Source organism: Megascapheus bottae, chromosome 8 (genome assembly GCF_031878675.1).
Source record: "Megascapheus bottae isolate mThoBot1 chromosome 8, mThoBot2.hap1, whole genome shotgun sequence".
NCBI classification, from domain to species: domain Eukaryota; kingdom Metazoa; phylum Chordata; class Mammalia; order Rodentia; family Geomyidae; genus Megascapheus; species Megascapheus bottae.
Window position 1 is genome coordinate 19695118 of NC_143516.1, and position 27032 is coordinate 19722149.

At 39.7% G+C, this 27032-nt stretch overlaps 1 protein-coding gene across 1 annotated transcript in view; it reads left to right on the forward strand.

Annotated features, from left to right (window-relative positions):
• Map3k5 (mitogen-activated protein kinase kinase kinase 5) overlaps positions 1–27032 on the forward strand; it is a 188618-nt gene that overhangs the window by 72741 nt on the left and 88845 nt on the right. Inside the window, exons 4-7 of the mRNA XM_090338059.1 lie at positions 9902–10095; positions 11040–11208; positions 12514–12620; positions 13524–13694. Of these exons, the coding sequence (XP_090194185.1) occupies positions 9902–10095; positions 11040–11208; positions 12514–12620; positions 13524–13694 (641 nt within the window). The remainder of the gene's footprint in view (positions 1–9901; positions 10096–11039; positions 11209–12513; positions 12621–13523; positions 13695–27032) is intronic.

The following is a 27032-nucleotide window of genomic DNA, read 5'->3' on the forward strand; positions in this document are numbered from 1 at the left end:
GTTTGCACTCCCACCAACAGTGTAGTAGTGATCCCTCCTGGCCACATCCCCTCCAGCATCTGTTGTCATTCGTTTTCCTGATCCTGGCCATTCTAACTGGAGTGAGGTGGAATCTTAGAGTTGTTTTGATTTGCATTTCTTTTATGACCAGAGATGTTGAGCATTTCTTCATGTGTCTATAGGCCATTTTTGTTTCTTCTTCAGAGAAGACTCTCTTTAAGTCTTTAGCCCATTTTTTAATGGGATGGTTGTTACTTTGGAGGTTAGTTTTGGAGTGATTCAATTTTTTGAGTTGTTGATATATTTTAGATATGAGGCCTTTGTCCGTTGTTTAGTTGGTGAAGATCTTCTCCCACTCTGTAGACTTCCTACTTAGTTTACTAGTTATGTCCTTTGCCATACAAAAGCTCTGCAGTTTAATGCAGTCCCACTTATCTAGCCTTTCTCTGATTTGTTGTGATTCTTGGTCCTTATTAAGAAAGTTTCGACCTGTGCCAAGGAGGCCTAGTGTATCTCCTATTCCTTCTTGTAAAGTTTTCAGTGTGTCAGCTTTTACCTCCAGGTCTTTGATCCATTTGGAATTAATTCTAGTGCAGGGTGACAAAGAAGGATCCAGCTTTAGTTTTCTGCAGGTGCTTAACCAGTTCTGCCAGCACAACTTGTTGAAGAGGCTGTCTTTCTTCCATTCTATTTTTTTGGCTCCCTTGTCAAAGATTAGGTGGCCATAGGTCTGTGGTTTAATATCTGAGTCCTCAGTTCTATTCCATTGGTCTTCAGGCCTGTTCCTGTGCCAGTACCAAGCTGTTTTGAGAATTATAGCTCTGTAATAGAGTCTAAAGTTTGGTATTGAAATTCCTCCAGCGCTGTTCTTTCTGCTAAGAAGTGTTTTTGCTATACGGGGTCTTTTATTATTCCATATGAAATTTTGGATTGCCTCTTCTATTTCTTTAAAGAATGACATTGGTATGTTGATGGGTATTGCATTGAATTTGTAGATAGCTCTTGGCAAGATTGTCATTTTCACAATGTTGATTCTTCCAGTCCAGGAGCATAGGAGGTTTTTCCATTTCCTTAGTTCTGCTTTAATTTCCTTTTTTAGGGTTTTAAAGTTTTCGTCAAAAAGGTCCTTTACATTCTTAGTTAAGCTAATTCCTAGGTACTTTATTTTCTTTGAGGCTATTGTGAAAGGAGTTTCTTTCCTGATTATTGCCTTGTTCCTCTCACTGTTGGCGTAAAGGAAGGCTGTTGATTTTTGAGGGTTGATTTTATAGCCTGCTACTCTTCCAAAGCTTCGAATCAGCTCAAGGAGCTTGGGAGTAGAGTCTGTAGGATTCTTTAAATACAGAATCATGTCATCTGCAAAGAGGAATAGTTTTATTTCCTCTTTCCCTACTTGGATCCCCTTTATGGTTGCTTCTTGCCTTATTGCACTGGCTAGGAATTCTAGTACTATGTTAAAGAGGAGTGGAGAGAGTGGGCATCCTTGTCTCATTCCTGATTTTAGAGGGAGTGGCTTTAGATTTTCACCATTAAGTGTAATACTAGCAGTAGGTTTCTCATACACAGCCTTTATTACATTGAGGAATGTTCCATGGATTCTTAGTTTCTCCAGAGCTTTTAACATAAAGGGGTGTTGGATCTTGTCAAATGCCTTTTCCGCGTCTATTGAGACAATCATGTGATTTTTGTCCTTGCTCCTGTTGATGTGTTGAATTATATTAATTGATTTGCGTATGTTGAACCAGCTTTGCCTCCCTGTGATGAATCCAGTTTGATCATAGTGTATAATTTTTTTGATGAGTTGTTGTAGACAGTTGGCCAGTATTTTGTTGAGAAGTTTTGCATCGATGTTTATCAAAGATATAGGTCTATAGTTCTCTTTCTTTGATGAATCTCTGTCTGGTTTGGGGATGAGGGTTATACTGGCTTCATAGAATGAGTTTGGTAAGGAACCTTCATTTTCAATTTCGTTGAAGAGCTTGAGGAGTATTGGTGTGAGCTCTGCTTTGAAGACCTTATAGAATTCAGCTGTGAATCCATCTGGCCCTGGGCTTTTCTTAGGTGGAAGTTCTCTAATTGCCATTTCTATTTCAAAGCTTGAAATAGGCCTATTGAGTTGGCTTAGTTCTTCTTGGTTCAGTGTTATTATTGGCTAGGAATTCATCCATTTCATCTAGATTCTCAAATTTGTTGGCATAAAGGTTTGAGAAGTATTCCCTCATGATATTCTGGATCTTGGTAATTTCTGTCGTGATATTACCATTTTCATCTGCGATTTTGTTTATTTCGATATGCTCTCTTCTTTTTTTGGTAAGATTTGCTAAGGGCTTGTCAATTTTGTTAATTCTTTCAAAGAACCAACTCCTTGTTTTGTTGATTCTTTCTATAGTTTTTTTGGATTCCAAATCATTTAATTCTGCTTTGATTTTAATTATTTTCTTTCTTCTACTGGGATTAGGGTTGGTTTGTTGCTCTTTTTCCAGGAGCTTAAGGTGAGACAATAACTTGTTGGTTTGCAATTTTTCCAACTTGTTGTTGTAGGCCCTCAGCGCTATAAATTTTCCTCTGAGTACTGCCTTTGCTGTGTCCCAAAGGAGTTGGTATTTTGTGTGCTCCTTACTGTTAAATTTCATAAACTGTTGGATTTCTGTTCTGATCTCTTCGATGACCCATTGGTGATTCAACAATGTGTTGTTCAGTCTCCATGAGTTACAGGGTTTTCGTTGGTGGAGATGTGTGTTCAGTTCCAGTTTGATGCCTTTGTGGTCTGAGAGTGTGCATGGAATAATTTCAGTGTTTCTGAATCTGTCCAGGTTTGTTTTATGGCCTAAGATGTGATCTATTTTGGAAAATGTTCCATGTGCTGCTGAGAAAAACGTATATTGTGTTGTTGCTGGGTGGAATATTCTGCAGATGTCTGTTAGATCTAGTTGGTCTATATAGTTGTTCAGTTCTAAGGTTTCTCTGTTGAGTTTTTGCCTTGTTGATCTGTCCATAGGTGAGAGTGGTGTGTTAAAGTCACAGACAATCACTGTATTTCGATCTATGTATGGTTTCAGTGTAAATAAAGTTTGCTTGATGAAGTTTGGAGCTCCGGGATTGGGTGTGTAAATATTTAGGATCGTTATGTCTTCCTGGAGGAAAGATCCCTTTAGTAGTATGTAGTAACCTTCTTTGTCTTTTCTTGCTAATTTTAGTTTGAAGTGTATTTTATCTGATATGAGGATGGCAACTCCAGCCTGTTTATGGGGGCCGTTAGCTTGATAGAGTTTATTCCAACCTCTCACTTTCAAAAGATGATTGTTTTTTTGGGGTAAGATGTGTCTCTTGAAGACAGCAGAACGATGGCTCTTGCTTTTTGATCCCACTAGACAGCCTATGCCGTTTAATTGGAGAGTTAAGTCCATTGATATTGAGAGTTAGGATTGAGAGATATTTATTAGGTCCTACCATTTTTAAAAGCTTTTATTTGGGCCTGTGTCTTGACAGTTCTTGTGGTCCTTAGATGGTATGCTGTTTAGGTGCCATTTCTTTCCCTATATTGCATTTATTTTGGTTTTCTATGTATAGAACATCTTTGAGAATTCTCTGTAGTGTTGGTTTTGTTGCGACATATTGTTGCAGCTTTTCCCTGGAATGGAATGTTTTTATTGTTCCCTCAGTTATGAATGAGAGCTTAGCTGGGTACAGTATTCTTGGTTGGTAGTTATTTGACTTAAGGGCATGACATATATGCTTCCAGTCACTTCTTGCTTGCATGGTCTCTGCTGAGTAATCTGGGGTTATTCTGATTGGTTTTCCTTTATAGGTTACTGACCCCTTTTCCCTGGCTGCATTTAGGGTCTTTTTTTTTGGTTTCTATTGATCCAGTTCGGATTACGATGTGGCGGTGGGATGTTCTTTTCTGGTCAGGTCTGTTTGGGGTTCTAAAAGCTTCTTGTATCTGGATGGGTCTGCCCTTCTGGATATTTGGGAAATTCTCTGAGATGATTCCCTGAAGTATATTTCCAATACCATTGACCTCTTTCTCCACGCCCTCCTCAATACCAATTAACCTTAAATTAGGCTTCCTAATTGTATCTTGGACCTCCTGAAGCGCTCTCTCATTTTTCCTAGATTTGGATTGACTCATTTTCTGTTCTTTCTCTATAATAACTAAATTATCTTCAGCTCCAGAAATTCTCTCCTCTGCATTGTCTAACCTGCTATCAAAGCTATCTACTTTATTTTTCATCTCCCTTGCTACTAATTGCTCATTTTTGATGCCTTGCATCTCTTCTTTTAGATCATGTATGGATTTCTTTAGTTCCTTGATTTCCATTTGAGTGGTTAGCTCAGTAGCTTTATTTTCTTTGGACATTTGCTGGAGTTCGGTCACCTTTTTATTTGTGGATTCTATGAATTCATCCATCTTTCTTTGAAAAACCTTTATTATGGCCTCCTTTATGGCTTCTTCTTTTTCACTTATCACCTTGTTTATGGTTTCCTTTTGTTCAGCTATGGCTTCCTCCCTTATCTCTTTCTTTATATTTTCACATTTTTCATTAATGCTGTTTATCAATTGCATTTGTACAGCACTTGGGAGACTCTCTTCTAGGTTTGCCAGTGACTGTTCCATTGGCTGTTTACATTGGGTGGGGGGGTGAGGGATGTTGTTTCTTGATTTGACATTTTTCTTGAGTTTCTTGTTCTGCCCATTTGAAAATGGGAGCAAGATTAATACTAAACACGATTATAGTTTTTCAGATATAACCACCCTAGACCTCTGTAGCTGGCAGACTCTAGATGTTCACAAGTTTTGATTGGTGTTATCACTCTTTCTTTTTGTGCAGTTACCGACTAGTCTAATAATCCACTGATAAGCGATTTATACCCAAAACAATAAGCCTCTCAATCCAATCTCTATTGTCTTTAAGTCCCTCTGAGCCTAGAGAATAATTAAACACCTAGATATACAGTGTTGCTCAACAGCCATCAAGTGTAGATCCATGCAGTATAAGGGTTGAAAGACGAGCAGAGGTCCAGAGATAGAAAAATAGAATGAGCGAGGTCAGGGGGTAAGTAGGTAGCGTATTTGAGTACAAAGTTTGGGAAATATTAGAATAAAACTTATGTGTTGCTGCACGACTAGCTCTTAGCCCAACCAGTGGCCTCACAGTGGACCATGGGATGGATCTGCGAGCTTCCGTCTGAGCGCGGTTGGCAGACGTTTTCCTGTGCTGCTTCCAGGGGCGGCCCCAAGCCAAGGGTCTGGGGATTGAGAGTTTCAGGCCCTCTCAGCAGGACCAGCAGGAGGCCCCTCTGTTCCCAGGGGCGGGGCCCAGCTGGGGACGTGGGTTCCAAGGGCGGAGCCGCGCCTTTTTGGTTCTCAGAAGGGGAGCTTGGCTGCTGGTCGGCCCTTCAGATCCCTGCTGTGTTTCCACTGCTTTGTCAGAATCTGTGACTGTGGGGGGGGCCCTCGGTGGTGTCTTGCTCAGGATTCCCAGCTGGAGGATGCCCCGCTCAAGAATTGAGGGGGGGCAGATGCTGGCTCCTATTTACCCGCACCCCCTACCCACTGTTGTAAGGCAGGGTCCCAACGCCCTCCACTCTCCAGATCCAGTGGCCTGGGAGAGGAGCCCGTTGGGCGGGTAGGAGTTGGGGTAGCCCCGCCTCCCTTGGTGGGGTGCTGGGTCTTATGGGTAGCCCGCCTGTCAATCTCCAGTCAATGGCCTGAGGGAGGGGGCTGTTGAGGGGAGGGACAGGATTCTAAATTCCTTGCCCCCCTGCTCCCGCCAGTCTTTCTCGGGCAGGGTGTTGGGGTCTGAGTTAAGTTCTATTGCTTGGCACCCGCTCCACTTTCCCGATGTGTTTGGGGACGCGCTGTATTACTCACGCTTCTGCGTCCGTCTGCGGGTGCTCCACGGTGGTGGGGAGTCTTTCACTCCCCTCGGGTCTCCGCTGCCGCCTGTGTTCTGCTGCTTGCTGTTCTGGTTCCGCGTCTGGGTTCTGCTGCTTCTGCCGTTCGCTGGCCTGGTTCTGTGCTGGTTTCTGCAGCCGTTGGGCTCCCAGCCTGGTGCCCTCCACTGCCGCTGCTTTTCGTGGATTAGAGCCGGTGCTCACCGCCGCTTTCCCCGCATGGAGCCGGCACCTGCCCGCTGCTGCTTTCCCCGCATGGAGCCGGCACCCGCTCAAGCTGCTTTTCGTGGCTTGGTCTGGAGCCATCTGCCGCTTTTCGCGGCTTTCCGCGGCTTTGGGTGAGAGGTGGGGGAGGGGTCCTCGTGTTCCGAATTCTTTGAGAAAGTTGGATGTGAGCTTTATCTGGATTTCTTTTCTGGTTTGAGTCCTTCTCTGTTGCTTTTTGAGTTTGTTGTTGTGGATTTCTTTAGGTAGTTGGCTCGTGGGACTCCCTGGTTCTCTCTTTTTGTCAGAGAGAGCTAGGCAGCGTCCCTATTGTCTCGGCGCCATCTTCCTTCTCCTATATTCTTCTTTGATAAGTCATGCATAACATAAGTTCTAGGAACTTTGGGAAATCCCCTGCCTGCTGGCTTTTCCATTCTATGCTGCTTAGGCAGTAGTTTGAGTCAAAGAACTGAGTTGAGTTGGCATGCTATATGATCTTGGTAACACTGTAGAAGCAGGACTTTCATTTTCTCCCTTTCTAATCAATCTTCCCAGTCATTTCATGAAGGAGAACAGTTGAATGTATTCAGCCTCTTGCAGTTCCCAGATTTTACTGTAATTTGGACTTGCTACTGCTTTATTACTGGCATATAAGTGCCTCATACAAAAAGGTGATATGTTAATAAATAAGTCTAACAATAAGGGCATTTGACACTTGTCTGTTTCCTGTATGCAGCCACTTGATTCTTGGAAGAGTCCATAGAAGGTGAAAGAAGGTTGGAAAGTAGGAGTGAGTTGCACAGGTGGTCACATAGGCCCTTGTAGTAATAGTATACCTTAGAGAGAAAGGGTCTTTGTTTTCGGGTGGGATTTTTTTTTGTTTTTGCTTTTGTGCTGGTTCTTGAACTCAAGGCCTAAGTGTTGTCCCTGAGTTTTTTTGCGCAAAACTAGCACTTTACCACTTGAGCCACAACTCCTGTCTTTTTTGGTAGTTAATTGGCCATTCTTGGGTCTAGTCACAAACAATCTGCAGATCAGCTGCTTGAGCTAATCTTCCTTTCTCCCTAGCTGCTTGAGCTAATCTACCTTTCTCCCTACGTGTAGATTGGAGGCAATGGCACCTTCTTTAGGGAATCTTGTTCATGCATGTTAAGTTGAGCATGTGGCTGCACCATACTAGACTAGACCTTGGCCTGTGTGAGAGCTGAGTAAAGATTTATATTCACTGCATAAGTGCTGAGGAGAGAATTACTCTCTGGCTTCCCCTGTGCCAGTGTGGCTGGTAGCCAATGCTTAGAACTTTGAGTGTCCCTACAGTGGTCACTAGCATTTCCTGAATGTCCCATTCTAGTGCTTACCCCTTTCCTTTTGTCTTCCTGTATAGTTTTTCTTGGACAGGCTCCTCCCATATTGCATTGTAACAAAAATTCCCAGGTCAGCATTTGGGCTTGAAACTTTTCTACATTGCCATCTCATATTTACAACTATCTTTTAGACATTGTCATTCAAAAAACCCAATCTATTAATCCCATTTGTATATCTTCTCACATGTCCCACCTTAATCTGCTGAAGTTTTGATTTTTTGTTTATTGGGGTGTGGGTATGGGTGTGTGTGTGTGTGTGTGTGTGTGTGTGTGTGTGTGTGTATTTGTGTTCAACTGGAAGCTGAATTTTGTTTGGATTTATTACCAGATGTACAGCAGGTTTCTCAAAGTGTGATGTCTTCATAAATAAATGAGCCTGGCTCTTGCTTTCTGCTAGCATTAGCACCCTTTTTGGGTAGTTCCATTTGGATTCACCTTTGACTCCTTCTGCACATGCTCAGTTCAAGAGAGTTCATCTTGTGTATTTGTATATCTTTCACCTTTGCTGTTGCTGTTCATTTGGTCAGGGTATGCAGACTCCTACTTAATTTTCTCATTTGTTGTCTGTCTTTACAGCCAAGATATGCAGCTATGATTTTGTTTTCTTCCCTGCTGTGGATTCTATTGTTGTTCATTTTAAGACTAGGTATTGCTGAACTCTTTTTTTTTTTTTTGGCCAGTCCTGGGCTTGAACTCAGGGCCTAAGTACTTCCCTTGGACTTTCTCAAGGCTAGAGCTCTACCACTTGAGCCTCAGCACCACTTCCAGCTTTTTCCTATATATGTGGGACCGAGGACTCGAACTCGGGCCTTTGTGCCTCATAGGCAAGCACTCTACCATCTTGGCCAAACTCCCAGCCGATGACCTAGAACTCTTGATCCTCCTACCTCAGCCTTCCAGCCAAGTGCTGAGATTACAAGTATGTGTCTGTACATTCAGCCTCCCAGAATATATAGTTTTGATCCTTTGCTTGCCTTTACTTTAGTTTCATTCCCTGATCCTTAAGCTCTAGTCAGATTTACTGACTGGAAATGTCTGGTTCTCTTTCTTTTGTCTTCTTTTTGGCAGTGCTTTTTGGCATGAATATACCCTTAGTAAAGCATGGTATAGGAAATGATGGGAAGAACTCAGTGAGTTCAGATCATATTGAATGAGGAGAGAGGGGCCAGGCAACAGTTATGAGAGGCAGGATCTTCAGGGGTGGAGATTTTTTTGGGGGGGGATTCCAATACAGGGTCTCATCTTCATACTAACCATACTAAATAGGGCTTCATGCAAATGTGGGAAGGTATCTGATGTATGGTAGGGAGGAGATGGGGATGGAGAGTGGGTAAACGTAGAAGTAGGGCCAGTGCCAGTAGCCTGGTCCTACTCTGGAGGCTGAGATTTGAGGTTCCCAGTTGGGAGCGAGTTGGATCAGGAAAGTCCCTTGAAACTCTTCTCTCCCCCATTTAACTACCAGAAAATTGGAAGTGGAGCAATAGCTCAAAGTGGTAGAGTGCTAGCTTTGAGCAGAAAAGCTTAGGCACAATACCTAGGCACTGAGTTCAAGCCCTAAGACTGGCCAAAAAACAAACAAACAAAAAAACGTATAAGCAGGGAGGCCAGGGGAAATAACCTGCACAAGCTCAGCCAGGTGCCCTGGTACAGGGACTTGAATGCTAAGAGGAGGGAGGGAGAGAGCCAAATGTCAGGCACACTGTGAAGGCGTACTAGGTAGGACAGTGTGTGGGAGGGAAAACAGGGGCCATCAAAGCTCACTTCTGAGTCTAGTTTTAGGGAATGTGAGATGAGTAGGTATGGCTTTTGAAACAGCTTGAGGAGAGCAGCTTGTGTCCTGGCTTCAATCCCAGCACTGCTGGTCACAGGGAAGCATTTTAGCTGTTAGTTCACAGTCTATTTTCCTGTATTTCTATTGTGCTTCTGACTAAAATTTAAGTTCCCTGAAGGCTGAAAGTTGCGCTTTTTTAAAAACCTTATCTTTGTTTTTTTAAATTTTTTCCATATATTTTTATTGTAATTAATTGAAGGGTTACATTATATTCACCAGATAGAAGATGCATTACTTCACAAACATTGATACCCTTTCTCATGTCATGGTCCCCATTTCTCTCCCCCCTCTACCCCCCATCTTGATTTCCCCCCTTCCCTATCCAATTTCAAATGAAAGTTGTGCTTTTAAAATACGTGTGTTTTCCTACAGCATGAATCATAGTGCTTTAAGCCATATGAGTTGGTGAATAAATATTTCATGGTTGATAGAAATGGTTGCATACATTTTTTGGTATCCTATGTAATCATATTGAAGTAAGCAATTGAACAGATTGGGAAATTTCCATTTGCATGGGTCATAAATAAGAAATGAGAGTTTTTTTGTGAGACCTAGAGTTGTATCCTTGTGGCATCCCTAGGAAAGGTGTTTCTTCTCTCCTCAGATGTGCACTGGGAATTACACCTTTGTCCCTTACATGGTGACTCCACACAGCAAGGTCTATTGCTGTGACAGCAGCTTCATGAAGGGCTTGACGGAGCTTATGCACCCCAACTTTGACCTGCTGCTGGGACCCATCTGCTTACCTCTCACAGACCGTTTCATTCAGCTTTTGAAGGTGGCTCAAGCAAGTTCCAGGTAAGTCTTAGGGCTGTCATTTGTGTGATGTTCATGGGGTGTGGTTTTATTTCATTTGTTCCTGCAGTTTATCCTTTATCCCTTAGATTGTTAGATGACTAAGAACTGGAAAACAATGTGCAGTGTCTTCTAAATGGGTAGAAAGATGCTGTTATACTTTACCTGTTGCTTTTTATCTCCTCCATAGAACTTGACATCTGACACCCAAAAAAGACTTTATAGTAATGGCAGAGCTAGAGATGGATGCAAATCAAGTATAGAAACATCAGAATAAATGTCAGAGACTTTTAGTGTATGGAGCCAAAACTCTGAAAAAGTTTCTTTAAATATATTTCAGTTATATATTTGGTTAACCATATATGCTAAAGAATGATAATGTTGAGTTGGAAAAGAAAGGTTATGCCATATTAAGATCATAGGCAGAATTCATTTACTTAGGATCATTTCTACTCAAAAATAATAAATTGTAATAGAGTTTGGGCCTTTTCTGAAGCAAGAGAAGAATTAAAAGAAATACATGGACTCTCAAGTATCTTTATTTTTGTGCTAATAAGGAGCCTAAACTCACACAGGATCCTGTATAGTTGCTTGGCTTTTTCACTCAAGTATGGTGCTCTATCACTTGAGCCACGTCAGCTCTACCTGTTTGGCTTTTGGCATATTAGAGCCTCATGGAATTTTCTGTTCTTGTTAGCTTGAACTAGAATCCTCATATCTCAGCCTTCTAAGTATCTAGGATTACCACTGTGAGCTATCAGTGCCAAGCTTCAAATTTCATAATAATGCCAAATACATGAAGTATTTTTCCATGCATCTTAATACATTGGAATATACTTTTTCCCTATAAAATTTTTCACTGAACTCCCTCCAATGTTAACTCTTTAAAATGTGTGTGTGTGTGTGTGTGTGTGTGTGTGTGTGTGTGTGTGTGTGTGTTTTACCAGCCAATATTTCCGGGAATCTATACTCAATGATATCAGAAAAGCTCGGAATCTGTACACGGGCAAAGAATTGGCAGCTGAATTGGCAAGAATCCGGCAGCGAGTTGATAACATTGAAGTTTTAACAGCAGATATTGTCATCAACCTGTTACTTTCCTACAGAGACATCCAGGTGAGAAGGTGCTGAAGGTAAAGGCTTTGTTATATGGCATATGAGAGAAATAAGGAGTGTTGATATGAACTTACAGCTAGCTAATAAATCATTTATACTGCTTCATGTAGCATGTGTGTGTGTGCATGTATTGGAACTTGAACTCAGGGTGTAGGTACTGTCCTTTAGCTTTTCCTCTCAAAGCTGATGCTGTACCACTTGAGCCACAACTCCACTTCTGGCTTTAGTGGTTAATTGTAGATAAGAGTCTCATGGATTTTCCTGCCCAGACTGGTTTCGAACCACCCCTCTCAGAACTCAGCTTCCTTCGGAGTAGTTAGGATTACAGGCCCAAGTCCCTGGCACCTGGCTCATGTAACTTTTTATTCTGTACTTTTCATCTCATGATTTTCTGATGAATGAAAATGAGCCATTAGCAACAATGGTATTTGTTTATTTATAATACTTTTATTATAAATATTTGACTTGTCCTTGAAAGGAACACAAAGGAAAATCTGCTCACACAGCTAACACTTTCTAGTCCACTAGCCTCAGACATGCCTATCAGTCAATAAATAAAAGTTTTGTTTTGGCAACTTGCAGATATTCTGAGAGCTTTCTGGGCATATCTTTTACTACTTGAAATTATGTTGTTTAAAACTGATAGTGCCAGAAACAAGAAATATGCAACTAAGTATAAAATGAAACACATGAGCATATCATTCTTATTGACATGGCTTAGGAATTTATTTTGGTAAATAGAATGCACTCTTTTCTCAGATTGAAATTTGCCGTTAGGTTTTTGTAGTAAACCTTAAGAGACTTCAGGTGTCCTATTTCCAGTTCTAAGCTCTTGGTCTGTGTAAACCTTCATAAAGACAAGATACATGCATACACAAGGTACTAGGGCACTTAAAAGCTCATGGTGAAACAAGTTTAGCAATGTGAACCGTGTGCTACATGTAATAGAAGTGCAAGCGACTGCTATGTGTCTTCGAAACTTATTATTTCTCTGAAACTGATTGAGTCTGGCTCTGTGGAGAATGAACTATTCATTTTAGATAATAGACCATCATCCCACTAAGGTTTTTTTGTTTATTTTTTGGGGGTTTTGTCAAACATGACAACCACACACTTAATGTTTTTATCTAGTTCATTGAAACATAGAAAAATACAACAGCCGTTTCTTTTAGAGTCTTTAAAATATTTAATGGGTCCTTTTTCATTTAATGCTCAACTCAGATTCATATATTTAGGGGTCCAAAGACATTTTATTATTAACTCTTTCTCCAGTGCCTTAACTGCCATTTTCCTTTTCCTCAAAAGGACTATGATTCCATTGTGAAACTGGTAGAGACATTAGAAAAGCTGCCAACCTTCGATCTGGCCTCCCACCACCATGTAAAGTTTCACTATGCATTTGCTCTGAACAGGTAAGAAGCAGGCATGCCTCCCCAATGCATTATTGTGTTGCCTGCAGATTCTGGTCATGTTGCAATGACTTCTTGTTAGAGCTTATTATTAACATAGCTGTCTCTGCTATATGAAATATGGAGAGCATGTGTTCTGGTTTCTTTCTGATTCTTTTTTTTATTTTGCTAGCATCTGACAAAGTTTATATTTGCTATTTATACTTCGTTGACTTTTAAAGTTATATTAACATGGCATGCTCTTTTAACAAATACACTTGTCCATTGGTATTTGTAAAGGACTGGTTTGTAAATGGAATTGCATAGTACGTGTCTTGCGACTGACTTCTTTTACTCAGCTTAATATTTTCACAGTCCCAGAAATACCAACTTTGGAGAATTTTTGTCTAGTATCAACCTTCACATGTTATTTTAAAATAAGCCCCATAAAGCAGCTTCATTGGGTAATCAATAGGTCACACACCAAAATTATGTACCTTTTGGGTTAGATTTACTTTCTGGAACTGGGAATTAGTTTTCTTATACTTTTAAAACAAAAGCCATTGAAACCTTAGTTTTGTCCCTATTTTGAATAATGGACTGTTCTTTCAAGACCACAGACTGTGCTTCTATCTCATTCACCAACTGGAACCTGCATATGAACTGCAGGAAGTTGGAACAACCATGGGGAGTAAGTTCAACTCCATCACCACGAGCTGGAGAGCAATTCAGGAGTTTCTTTTTAGACCCTATAGTCATGCAATAGGACAGAGGTTTGCACAGAGGTCTAGGGAGGGCTCTCAGAATCTAATTGCTGTTGTTTTCCTGCCAACTGATGTAAATCAATACATTATTTAGAGTTTTTAATAGATAATGGGCCTGTACTTGCTTTTGGGATCCATTTCAAAACAATGTTCTTGACCTTAGGAGAAATCTCCCTGGAGATAGACCAAAAGCTCTTGATATTATGATTCCCATGGTGCAAAATGAAGATCAAGTTGCTTCAGACATATATTGCCTCGTTGGTCGAATCTACAAAGACATGTTTTTGGACTCTAATTTCACTGACACTGAAAGTAGGGACCATGGAGCTTCTTGGTAAGTATAGGCATATAAAGAAATAACTTAATAAAGTCGTGACATCCAAAATTGCCTAAAAATGCTAATGTAAGATCTCTTAGATCTCTTAGATGGATGGCTATTGCAAAAGGAATCTTAGATTTTATAGACTTTATATATATATATATATGTATGTATGTATGTATGTATGTATGTATATTGCCAGTCCTGGAGCTTGAACCTAGGGCCTGACCACTGTCCTTAAGCCACAGCACCATTTCTAGGCAAGCATGCTAGGCAAGCACTCTACCACTAGGCCAAACTCCCAATTCTAGACCTTATATTTATTTAACATGACAAGGTATGTTGAGATAAATTAGGTGAAAAAATAAGGATATGACCTATAGTACGAACCATATCCCCTAGCATGTACTGCATGTATCTCATCACATGAGCCAATCAATTCATAATATGTTAACCCTTTGAGCTAACCAACCACTTCCAGCCATATGTCCCACGATGTGTGTTATGATTTACTCAAACTTATGACTATGCTTGGAAAGTTCTCAGAACCCTATAAAAACCCTGTACAACAGGAAGTCGGGACTCTCAACTCAGACCCATTGTGTCAGTGTCGGTTGTGACTCCAGGCTCGAGCTTGCAATAAAGACTCTCATACGCTTACAAAAAAAAAAAAAAAGAAGAAGAAGAAAGAAAGAAAGAAAGAAAAAATAAGGATATGATTTGAAACAAAGAGACATTTGAAATAGAGCAAATCAATCAAATATGATATTTAATGTTTTAATCACTTCAGAAAGAAACCCTTAGGCCATTAGTATAGTTTATTATATAAATACTATAGAATAAAAAATTAGGGCCATTTGTTTGGCCTAGTGGTAGAGTGTTTGCCTAGCATGCACGAAGGCCTGGGTTCAATTCTTCAGTACCACATACATAGAAAAAAGCCAGAAATGGTGCTGTGGCTCAAGTGGTAGAGCACTAACCTTGAAAAAGCCCAAGGACTGTGCTCAGGCCCTGAGTTCAAGCTCCAGGACTGGCGGGAAAAAAAAAAAAAACACTATATGTGTGGAAAAACTGGTAGGAAGACATTAAAACAAGACCTGAATTGTACCAAAGTATACCAAGTTTGTGAATAAGTAGGCTTTATATATAGTTTGTTTGTTTGTTTTTTGCCAGCCCTGGGCTTAAGCTCAGGGTCTGAGCACTGTCCTAGGACTTTCTCAAAGCTAGAGCTCTGTCACTTGAGCCTCAGCACCACTTCCGGCTTTTTTTTTTCTATCTATGTGGTACCGAGGAATCAAACTGGGTCTTCATGCATGCTAGGCAAATTCTACCACTAGGCCAAATTCCTGGCCCCTATTTTTGTTTTTAAAATGTCACTATCCCCAGTGGGACTTCGCATTTTATTATTTGAAAAAGTAAAGAGTAAGCAAAGCAATCCTAGAGAAGAACAAGGTAGAGGGATTTGCTCTGGCAGATAACGAAACTGACTATAAAGCTGTAACAGTTAGGGAATGGAAATATGGCCAAAGGCAAATTCGACACTGGAACACACTGAGATGTTCTTATGAGACTAGATTTATGATGGAGCAGATTCATGAGCCAGGGTAAAAAGATAGATTCTTCAGTTGTGAAGGATAGTGCTGAGAAAATGTTTTTGTTCGCTTGGAATAATAAAATAAAGTTGGACTTCCTTCTTTCCTTTCTTTTTTCCCTCCCTCCTTTTCTCCTATCCTATCTCCTTGCTTCTTTCCCTTTTTTTCTTTTGCCTTATTTCTTTCCTTGCTTGCTTCCTTTCTTCTCCCCCATCCTTACTTCTTTCCTTCTTTCTCTTCTTCCCACCCCCCCTTCCTCCCTTCTTCCTTCCTTCCTTTCTTCTTTCCTTAGTAGTGGAACCCAGGACCTCATGCATGCTATCCCTATACTACATTCCCAACTCTGGGTCCCTATGTAAAAAATAAAATTTATGTATATTAAGAAGCCAAAATATTTTTAAATGCTTGAGAAAAACTATTTTTAGAATAAAATATATGAACTATATTTATGACTTTGGGATAAGAATGAATTTCTTAATCAGGGCTTACAAGTACCATAAACCATAAAGTAAAGGATTGGGGCAAATGGAGTGAGTTAAAATATGCTTCTGCTCACCAGAGCTTTTGGAATGGGCACAGTAGATTCTTGTAATGACCAATGGCAATTGCAACTGTTGGATAAAGAATAAAATTTTAAAAAGCTTTTGGGCCAAATGGCATATGCATACATTCTAAGCACTTGGAAGGTAGAGGCCAGAATTGTAAGCTTACAGCCAGACTGGGCTTCTGTAGTGACTTTACAACCAACCTGAGACTCAGTTTCAACAGGAAAAAAAATAAAAGTACCAAAGATTAACTCAAGAGATTTAGGACCAGAGGAAACTTGGATTCATGGATGTATGAAAGATAACAAGCACATGGACTCTGGGACTCTCCTTGGACATAGAACACAGCATGAGGCAGGTAGAACTCAAGCAGAGAAAATCACAGTCTGATCATAAGGAGTCAATTTGAAGCTTCCTGAGTGCCGAGGAATTGGACAGGGTAACTTCTAAATGAACGTGCTACAGAGGGAGGATCTTCATGCTCCATATCCCCATAAGTTCATGGCTAACCCCTGAGGTTCACAGGTATGGAGAGTATAGAGTAAAATCACAGGCAACCCCATGTAAGGGCCTACTAGAATGCTACAGAATTGAACAAAGGTTTCAGTCACTGCCCACTGTAAGAGAGTTAGAATTTGGAGTTTGAACCTACAATGAAGGGAGAGCTGTGATATGATAGGGAAAGTATTTGAAGAATGAATGGACAAATATTATCCCAATCTGATAAGACTAATCACACACACACACACACACACACACACACACACACACACACACACACACACGATTTAGGAAGCTCAGAAAAGCACAAACAGGATAAACAAAGAAAATTGTTCCTTAGATAACTGCTGAAGAACAGAACTACATGAAAATGTCACAAGTGCAATCTGGGAAAACACACACACACTTTATAAGGAAGAAAGTAAGTGCTTACTTTCTATCAGAAAGAGACCAGAAGGCCATGGAACAACCCTCTTAAAATATGAAGAGAAAAGAATGGCCAATCAAGAATCTACATGTACCCAGTGAAAATATCTTTCCAAAACAAATGGGAAGCAAAGGCAAACAAAAACCAAAATAACTTGCTGTTCACATCCTTTTGCTGGAAGAATGACAAAGGTGCTTGGCGCAGTGGCTCATTCCTGTAATGTCAGCTTCTTGGGAGGCTAAGATTGGGACAATCAAAGTTTGAAGCCAGCCTAGAGAAAAATGTTTATAAGGTTCTTATCTCAACTCATAAAATGTTGGGTGTTATGTTTGTCTGTCATCGCAGCTACATAGGAAGCTTCAATAGGAGGATTGTAGTCCAGGCTAATAAAGTCAAAACAAAACCAAAAAGGGGTTGGACATGACTTAAGAAGTAGATTATTTGAGTTAAAACCTCAGAACCACAAAAAGGAAAAAGTTAAAGGGAAGTGACAACAAATCAATTTTTAGATCTATAGGAAGGAATGTATAACACTGGAAATGAGAATGTATAAATTATAATAGTAAAGATGCCCTGAACATCTTGAACAAACCAGAAACAATGAACTATGTATGTAACTAATACAGAATTTATACTCATTTTATACCCACATAAATATTTTGACATTATCAGGGAAAGCTAACAATTTGCCTATTTTAGATGCAGTCATTCTGAGAAATTTTTAACATAAGCATATTATTCTATTTTCTAAGTTTCATGGAGGCTATGTCACTATTGCTTGTATTGTTCAATAGAGCATGTTAATATTTCTAAAATCTTCCCAAATTAAAACATTTGTACCTGTACATATACCAGAGGATGTTTGACAATTTAGCAGTTTGTCATTGGCATCATCATTAAAACACTTTTAGGTTGTAAAACTGAAATTATAACAGTTAAAATTTGTCATTAGCTGGATGCTGATGGCTCATGCCTATAGTCTACGTACTCAGAAAGCTGAGTTCTGAGTATCTCAGTTCAAAGCCGGCTCCAGACTGGAAAGTGAGTAAGATGCTTATCTCCAATTAGCCAGCAGAGAGCCAGAGGTAGAGATGTGGCTCAAGTGATAGAGCACCAGCTGTGAGCAAATGTAGCCTTGGGTTTAAGCCCCAATTCCAGTATACATGCACACATACACATACACATGGGTGGGGACCCATATGCACGCACACCTGTCATCTTAGTAGGAGAGTGTCAGCGGAATAATGGGTTGTAACCACAGAGGAAAAACCAGCATCATGATTTCCTAGGTTCTTCATGTGCCACTGTAGCTACAGTAGAGGAATGAAATTGTGTAGCCTTTTCATTATGTTGAAATTTTCACTTTAGTGGAATTCTGACTTGTAGGAGAATTAGAATTTGGCATTTTGAGGCATGTTACCTCTGGTAGAGGTAACCTTTGACATGGTAGAGATAAAGAAGGGCACAGATAATCCTTAGCAAGCCCGTGGCTCCTGCTCTGGGAGCTCGAGTGGAAAACCATTGAAAGAAGTTGTACACAAGAGTAAACTCCATGTGCTTCCTCATTTTGGAGGTCTTGCCAAGTTCACTTAAGGTGCAGAGATTTTTCTTTCATTCTGGCTTTATTTTGTTTGAACTTTTCTGGTTCCATTTTATGCTTCCTAGTTAGCCTAGGAATATGAGCTGTCTTTCACAAGAGCTTTGTGGTCAAGCAGATGTCTAGAAGTCCTGATCTTATTTTAAGCTGCTGATTCATTTTCTAGTAAAAATAGGGAAGCCCTTGGGAGTTCACAGGATTTAACGAGCCAGTCCTTTGGAAATGATCTTGTATGTGTTGCTGATTTATCTGGTACTAGAAGAACATGGCTTTTTGTTCTTGATTGCCTATCTGTAACCTGTCAATATTGTTGTCATGTTCATTTGTCTTAAAGTAATAAATCACTTTTAGTTTGTGAAAGGTGCTTTTTTTTTTTTTGCCAGTCCTGGGCTTGGGCACAGGGCTTGAGCACTGTCCTTGGACTTTCTCAAGGCTAGCACTCTACCACTTGAGCCTCAGCACCACTTCCGGCTTTCTGCTCTGTATGTGGTACCAAGGAATCAAACCCGGGTCTTCGTGCATGCTAGGCAAGCACTCTACCACTAGGCCAAACTCCCTGCCCCAAGGTGTTTTTTTTGTTTGTTTTCTTTTTTTTAAAGGCATAGCTGTTCATTATAATGCTTTAAATAAATAAAGAAGACAGCCATAGCACCTGTCCTCAGGCTGGTTAGAGGCCACTGGAAGTGGAATAGCACAAAGTGCTTGGAAGAAGAGGAAGGGAGGTTTGGAGAACAGCCATCTTGTAGAGAATGTGGCGCTGTGGCCCATGAGCCTAGACCGACGTCCTCGAGAGAAGAAAATGACCACAGGCCTTCTAAAGGGGCAGCTTGCACATCTGGTGATAGTCAGAGGAAGTGATCTGGACAGATCTCCCTGCCTGGCAAGCCAAAGACATTCCCACTGCCAACAATGTCACCACACTTGGTTTTTACCTAGTTTTTTAAAAAGCCAGGAAATGACTATGTGGAATTCATACACAGCACAGGTGACTTAAAGCATTTACTCTTTGCTGTGTGCTCATATAGGGTGACACTGCCATGCTGCACTTCAAGTGCAGACATCTGCGTATGGTAGGTAAAGTAGGCCGGGCTGCCATTTTACTTCCCATTTTAGAACTGAAATATAAAGAACTTGAGTGAATCCTTTTTTGTTGTGTTTTCTTTTTTGTTGATCATGGGGCTTGAACTCTGGGCCTGGGTGCTGTTGCTGAGCTCTTTAGCTCAAGGCTAGTGCTTTACCACTTGAGCCAGTGTTACTTCTGCTTCTGTGGTGGTTAACTGGAGATAAGAGTCTCATGAACTTTCATGCCCAGCCTGGTTTTGAACTGTGACCTTCAGATCTCAGCCTCCTGAGTAGCTAGGATTACAGGCTTGAGCCACTGACACCCAGCTTGAGTAAATTTTTGATGCCCTATGATTACTAAATTTCCAAATCGAACTTTCAAGGTTCAATCCCCTGTACTGCCTCCCACCCCGCTAAAATTAATAGGACTGTCTTGGGGCTACTGGGTGCCTACAGCCATTCTAGGATTGGTTCAAATTAGCTACACCTGTGCTGAGGGAAAAGGAGGCCCTCTTGTCCCATATCTGTATCTTATTACGGGACAAGCCACTCATAGAAAACTGCTCCAGACTTGTATTATGCCATTCTGCTCCTGGCTTTTCACTATCAGCCCTGACTAGCAAGGAAGGCAAGCTGATGAAGGGGTGGTGAGTACATGAAGAAACTACCTTCAAATCCTGGAATCTAGGAGAAGGTGGTGTATCCTTACTGTATAATGTGTAAAAACTACTTTGTATAGTTTATGTTTCTTCACATGTTTATACATTAATCAAAGCTTGAACTAGAGTTGGATTACATCTTCCTCTTCCAGAGATATCCTGAAGAGTTCTCTTTTTCTTCTTTCAAAATTTAGCTAAGCATTTATCAACCAATGGGGAACGCCCAGGTGGCTTGATTTTCATGTAGGCTTTGTTTCAGTTGCGTCTGTCAGGGTTGTGTGGGTTGGGTGGCATTTGCTTGACATCACATTTGGTTCAAGAGAAGATGTTGTTCTCTCTCTCCCTCCCCCTCCCCCTCTCCCTCCCTCTCTTCTCCTCCCTCTCTCCTCCTCCCTCTCTCCCTCTCCTTCTCTTGCTCCCTCTTCCTTTTCCTCTTCCTCTCCCCCTCTGGTACTAGTACTGAGCTTGAATTCAGGGCTTGGATGCTGTTCCTTAGTTCTTTTGCTCAAGACTGGTTCTTTTTTTCCTCATATATTTTTTATTGTAATTAATAGAAGGGTTACATTTTATTCACCAGATAGAAGGTGCATTACTTCACAAACATTGATACCCTTTCTCATGTCTTGGTCCCCATTTCCCTCCCCCCACCCCCGCCCTCATCTTGTTTCCCCCCTTCCCTATCCGATTTCAAATAACCAAATAAGCATATATACAATATTTCAGATAACAAGGTGAAATACTGTAATAATATGAGATAGCCAAGTGACAATAAAAGAGATGAGAGATAACATAGTACATTAAAGATAACAATCACTCGTTATATGGCTTTTGTATCTGTATCCTGGAGGTCCTTTCATTTAGTGTCATACTATATGGCCTTATGTATCTAGGTTTTGTTCTATTGTAAATCTCTGCTAAGAGAGCCCAGGGTTTCTACTGATTATGACAAATGAGGGAAACCATTGAGCCTATGTTCCTTTGAGTCTGGCTTACTTCACTTAATATGATTTTTCCATGTCTTTCCATTTCCTTACAAATGGGGCAATGAAAATGTCATTCTTTCTGATGGCAGCATAGAATTCCATTGTGTATAAGTACCACGTCTTCTTGATCCAGTCATCTACTGAGGGACATCTGAATTGGTTCCATATCATCACTATGGTAAATAGTGCTGCAATGAACATCGTTGTGCTAGTGGATTTAGTATGTCCTTGTTTCTGGATGATTGGGTAAATGCCAAGTAGTGGAATTGCTGGGTCATTGGGGAGCTGTATGTTTAGTGTTTTGAGGAACTGCCATACTGCTTTCCATAGTGGTTGAATGAGTTTGCACTCCCACCAACAGTGTAGTAGTGATCCCTCCTGGCCACATCCCCACCAGCATCTGTTATTAGATTTCTTGATCCTGGCCATTCTAACTGGAGTGAGGTGGAATCTTAGAGGTGTTGTGAGTTGCATTTCTTTTATGGCCAGAGATTCAAGACTGGTTCTTTAGCAGTTGAGCCACAGCTCTACTTCTGGCATTTTGGTGGTTCATTGGAGATAAAAGTCTCAGAGACTTTTTCTTCCCTGGCTGGCTTCAAGCCTTAGCTTTCAGCCTCCTAAGTAGCTAAGATTACATGCAAGAAAGTTTGATTAGATTTCAGTGAAAATTATCTTCCAGAATAAGTTTCTTCTACCCTGAGACTGGGGTTAAATAACTTTATTACAATTAGTATATATGGTGTAGAATTTCATGCAAATAAAGTGTGCCAGCAGTTTGATAATATAAACAAAAACAAAACAAGGGGCTGGTAGTTTGGCCTGGTGTTAGAGTGCTTGCCTAACATGCATGAAGACTGGGGTTCAATTCCTTGTAACCATATGCATAGAAAAAGCTAAAAGTGTTGCTGTAGCTCAAGTGGTAGACCTATAGCCTTGAGAAATCCCAAAGACTATGCTCAGGCCCTGAGCTCAAGCCCAGGACTGGCAAAAAGAAAAAAAAAAAGGACAAATGCACAAACTTGCTGCTGCCTAGATCACTGCAGCTTCTAGGTCCCAGTTTCTTTTACTGATTTAAAAACAAAACAGGAAAAAAAAAAAGAAGTTGTGCCTGAAATGAATCCTGTTTTGTGTGCATGTCTTCCAGATTCCTGTGTTCTGGTGAATATACACAGGCGTGCCTGGTCCAGTGAGGCTTCTCAACCTGCCAGGTTGGGAGCTAGCTGGTATAGTTGGTGCAATTCTTGAGCCCTGCAGGGGCTGGCCATAGATGGAGGCTTTGGGGGGATCAGTTCAGGAGACTGGTGGGTCACTTTCTATCTTCTCCCCTCGTCACTGGGGATTTTGTTCTGGGTGAAGAGGCTGTTTGTCTTTGTAAAAACAAACATTTGCTTTCTCCAGTTTTCTGTTAATGGCGAAAGAGTGAAAGTGAATAAAGTTTTACTGATTTTTGAAAAAAAAAAAGATTGCAGCAAGAGCCCTCAGCTTCTGGCTCGTTTTTCTCATGCTTAACAGGAGATAGGAAGTTATTTTCTTAACTTCTAAAGGGTTATGGACCTACATTGGATTAATATATCATCTCTCCCCTATTACTATACCAGAATTGATGCATAGCTGGGCAGTTAAAAGCAGAAATCTGATTTGAGCAAATCTGTGTTCCTTTGACCAGAGTAACATGGTAAAGAGCAGAAGTCTTGACTTATACGCTGATTTTTCTCTTATGTCAGTGCTAGTCAAACAAAAATAGGGCCTAAAAAGATTGGCTTTTTACATTCATAATGAGGTTGGTTTTACTTTAGAATAGTATCTAAAAACTAATCTACATACAGCTAAAGATGTATATCTATTTTCCATTTACCAGATGAACTTTCTTTGCCTTGGCATCAAGCGATCTTTCCCTGCTATCTCCATCTCTACTGACTTCCTTCTTCCATTCTCATATCCCAGATCTTTATCTCCTTGTCTTCCATTGACATCATTTCTGTCCTTTATTGTGAAGATGTTGACTTTCTAGATTTGGATGATTATATGTTGTAGAGCCCAAAGCCTGAGGAATCTATAGTAATTCAGTGTAACACCCAGCTTGCTGGTGTTCACTCGTGGATAGTTCTAAGGGACCAGTAGTTCCAGGATACCCCAAGAACTTGGGGAGGTCTCACAGATTGCCTTCATTTGGTTTATGAACAAGCATTCTGCAACATCAGTACTCTGACCACAGCTTAATACCACCCTCAGGAGATTATAGATACCATAAAAATCTACTTGGCATAATCAAGTCAAAGACTAATGACAATAATATGTTCCTGTGGAGGTTTCCTAATTGTAGATAAAGAATACTGAGGGCAGGGATATAGCTCAGTGGCAAAGTGCTTGCTTAGCAAGTACAATGTCCTAGGTTTGATCCCCGGTAACCCCCCCCCAAAAAAAAAGAAAGAAAAGAAAAGAATACTGAGTACCTACGGAGAGTAATTGACACATGCTTTACATACTTTGATTATCAGAGAGAGAAATGAGAAAAATGGCCATTTCCCCAATAATTATCCTAAAAAGGAAGGAAAAACAAAAGAATCAATGAGATTCCACTTAGTGAGTTAAAGTGATTGCTTCCAAAATCTGCTGGGACATCATAATAGCTGGAGAAATTGTCAGCCATTTGGGATTCTTGAAAGTGGAACACAAGCCTTGTCACAAAACACTAAGAGACAGGCCTGGAGTTTAAGCACACACACATGCATACACATGTGTGTACACACAGAGACACAATTACTAGTTTCATTATCTAACATTGACGTATATATTTTTTTTTTGCCGGCTGGGGCTTGAACTCAGGGACTGAGCACTATCCTTGGGCTTTCTCAAGGCTAAAGCCCTACCACTTGAGCCACAGCACCAGTTCTGGCTTTTTTTTTCTATGTATGTGGTACCGAGAAATTGAACCCGGGTCTTTGGCCAAGTGGTAGACTGCTTGCCTAGAATGCACAAACTCCCAGCCCCTAACATCTATTTTTATTATTTAAATCTTTAAAAAATAACAAAATGATAGAAAATATACATGAAAAATTAGCACCAAAAACTAGAGAATTCAGAAATGATGATAGGTATTCACATGAGCAAGCATTCAAGTTAATAATCATTTTAGAAATACAACGAAGAACCATATGCCACTTCTCAGAGGAAACTAAACCTCCCTAGCAATAATTTATCATATAAGATTCTATTTAGATTAAAAGCATCAATTTAGCAAGTCCAGACCCAAGTCCTAGTACCTCCAAAAAAGAACTTATGTGGACCAAATAAGTGCTATACAAACAATACAATGGTTTAAGAATATGAATTGTGTTAACATGTGACATAGTGGAGATGACATATTCATTCCAAACCAGGCTAACCAAGGATATGCTTGTAATCCTGTGCTTTTTATCAAGGCCAGGATTTAGACCATTCCAGGATATCATTTGCATGTAACAGCTGTATTCGTATTTAATATGGTCTGGTTTGCAAAGGAGGTTGATCTTTTCCTTCTTCATCCCACAAGTGATTATTTTTATTCTTGTGCTTTGTGTAAACACCTTGATGGTTTAAGTAGTAGAGAGTCACTGGTTAGAAGACTGACAAGGCCTCTGTTGTCATGTTTCTGTTCTACTGGGTGAGACAGACAGTAATTTTAAACAATTATCAATCCCAGAACAGTAAAGAACTCTTTAGAGTTTCCATTCATTCTTTTGTGTCATTCTAATATGTGGTTTTTAAAGATACTGTTTTCATTTTGTCCATGTTTTGTATGTATTGTTCTGAATAGACTTATTTCCTTTTCAGTATTTGTCAAATTTATACTGATGTCTTCTTTTTGTTTCTAAGAGCAATAGTAATTTTCATTTCTTCCCCCCCTTCTCTCTCTCTCTCTCTCTCTCTCTCTCACACACACACACACACACACACACACACACACACACACACACACACACACACACACACAATATCTACTGAAAGGTCTATCAATTTTATTAAACTTTGCAAAGAGCAAACTTTCAGCACTATGGATTTTTAAATTGCCTGTCTATTTTGTACTTCATTGATCTCTTATGCTTCTTTCTACTTGAGGTATAATTCATTGTTTTTAGATGGAAGCTTCTGGCATTGATTTTTCAGCCTTGATGCTGTTTCAGTATATATACCAAAAGTTATAAGTCATTCTGTGGCCCAGAAATTTGGATATATTGAACTTTCAGTATTGTTCAATTCAAATACCTATTCATTTCAGTGTGATTTCTTCTGTGACACTGAGGATTGGGTTGCTGGATTTATCTTCATTTATCTTTCTTTGTTTTTCTCTAATTATGTTAATGAACAAACATGCTGGTATACTATGGCAGTCCTTTGAAATTTGTTAACAGGAAAGAGTACACTTTGGGCTACAGTATTCTAGATAACTTACTTACACTAACTTGCTTAATCATGTTGGTCAAATCTTCATCTATTGTTTACATCTGTTTTTCCTTTCTATATTTTGAACGAATCTTAACAGTTATATATAGGGTCATTAAATATGTTACACTTTGATCCTTATGAGATGCTTCTCTTTTTCTCTGTAATGATAACTCAATGGCTATTAATAATTGTGCATTATTTCATTTTATCAGCTAAATATCCTATATTTAAAGTGTGTCTCTTTAAAATGGATTTCAGTTTTAGTTGACCTAGTCTATCTCTGTTTGTTCTGAGAGTTTTGAATACTGTGAAAGATTTCATGTCTGCCCTTTGGAAATTGGTTTAATTCTTTATTCTTGAACATGACTTAGCACTAAATTTTGATAAATTTCTTTAGGAAGAGATCTTTCATATACTTGTTCTAGGCTCCTTTACCTACTGGGGCTTTTACTTAGCCTAGTGGGACTTTACTTTTGAGTATTTCCAGAGATCAGAAGATTTCACTCATCCCTGCTCTCTGCACCGGAGAAAATGCTGCCAGTAGAGGAACAGGCACTACAGTTTGAAGTTCCTTCAGGGTCCAACCCATGTGATTACCAAGAAATCCAGTAGTGTCTCTTTTCCCGAATAAGAGTTTCTAATAGGCCGAGGCTCTGCCTTTCCTCTGTGGAGTTTTAACTGAGTGATTTGGTTGTTCCTTCTAGAGATCTTTGAAATCTGGTTTTGGAATGTATCTTTCAGCTTCCTAGTTTATAGGAGAATTTCCAAGCTGACTGCCACGTCTTACTCAGAAAGACAAGACCACATAGCTTTCCAACATTGGGCATATTCTTTCACTTCATATTACATGGTATGATATTATTGGAAATTTAGAATAATTTTTCATCTTATGACATATACTTTGTAGTATTTGTTAAAAATACTACAAAATTTTGCATCTTTAATCCTTTCACTTGGTATAAATTTGCAAAATGTGTAATTGTTGTATCAGGAGGTATTCATAAAGGTTTCTTTCCTAATTTTAAGTTTTTTGTTGGCAGATTTCTTTCAGGAAATACTAATGTACTAAGATAGTTTGTAAGATTCTCTACTCTTTGTAGTGGTATATGCATGATAGGTGATAGGATTTTATGTCTTTCGAAATACATAAACATTACTCTTAATTTCAGAAAAATCTAGGAAATGTTAAAACATTTTCTCATTTAGATTTTACCTTAAAATATGAACATATTTTAATATGTAGTAATACTTTATTATATAAACAATAAGTTAGTGAATAGTAATGGCATATTGTTAATTGTTAGCAATTTGATCATATTTAATCATAATGAAATAAGGTTTGATAACTAAATGTTATTTAATTATGTCAATGTTTCCATATGTAACAATGTTTACATTTAAAATATTTAACTATTTAATAATGCTTAAATATGCATTGATTATGTTAGCAGAAAAGCAAATTTCAATGACTACACATCTTGGTTAATGTAAGTGGTACTCAGTGCCAGCTTTCTGACATGTGCAAATCATTTTCCTTTCTGTAACCTTAAGACAGATCATTG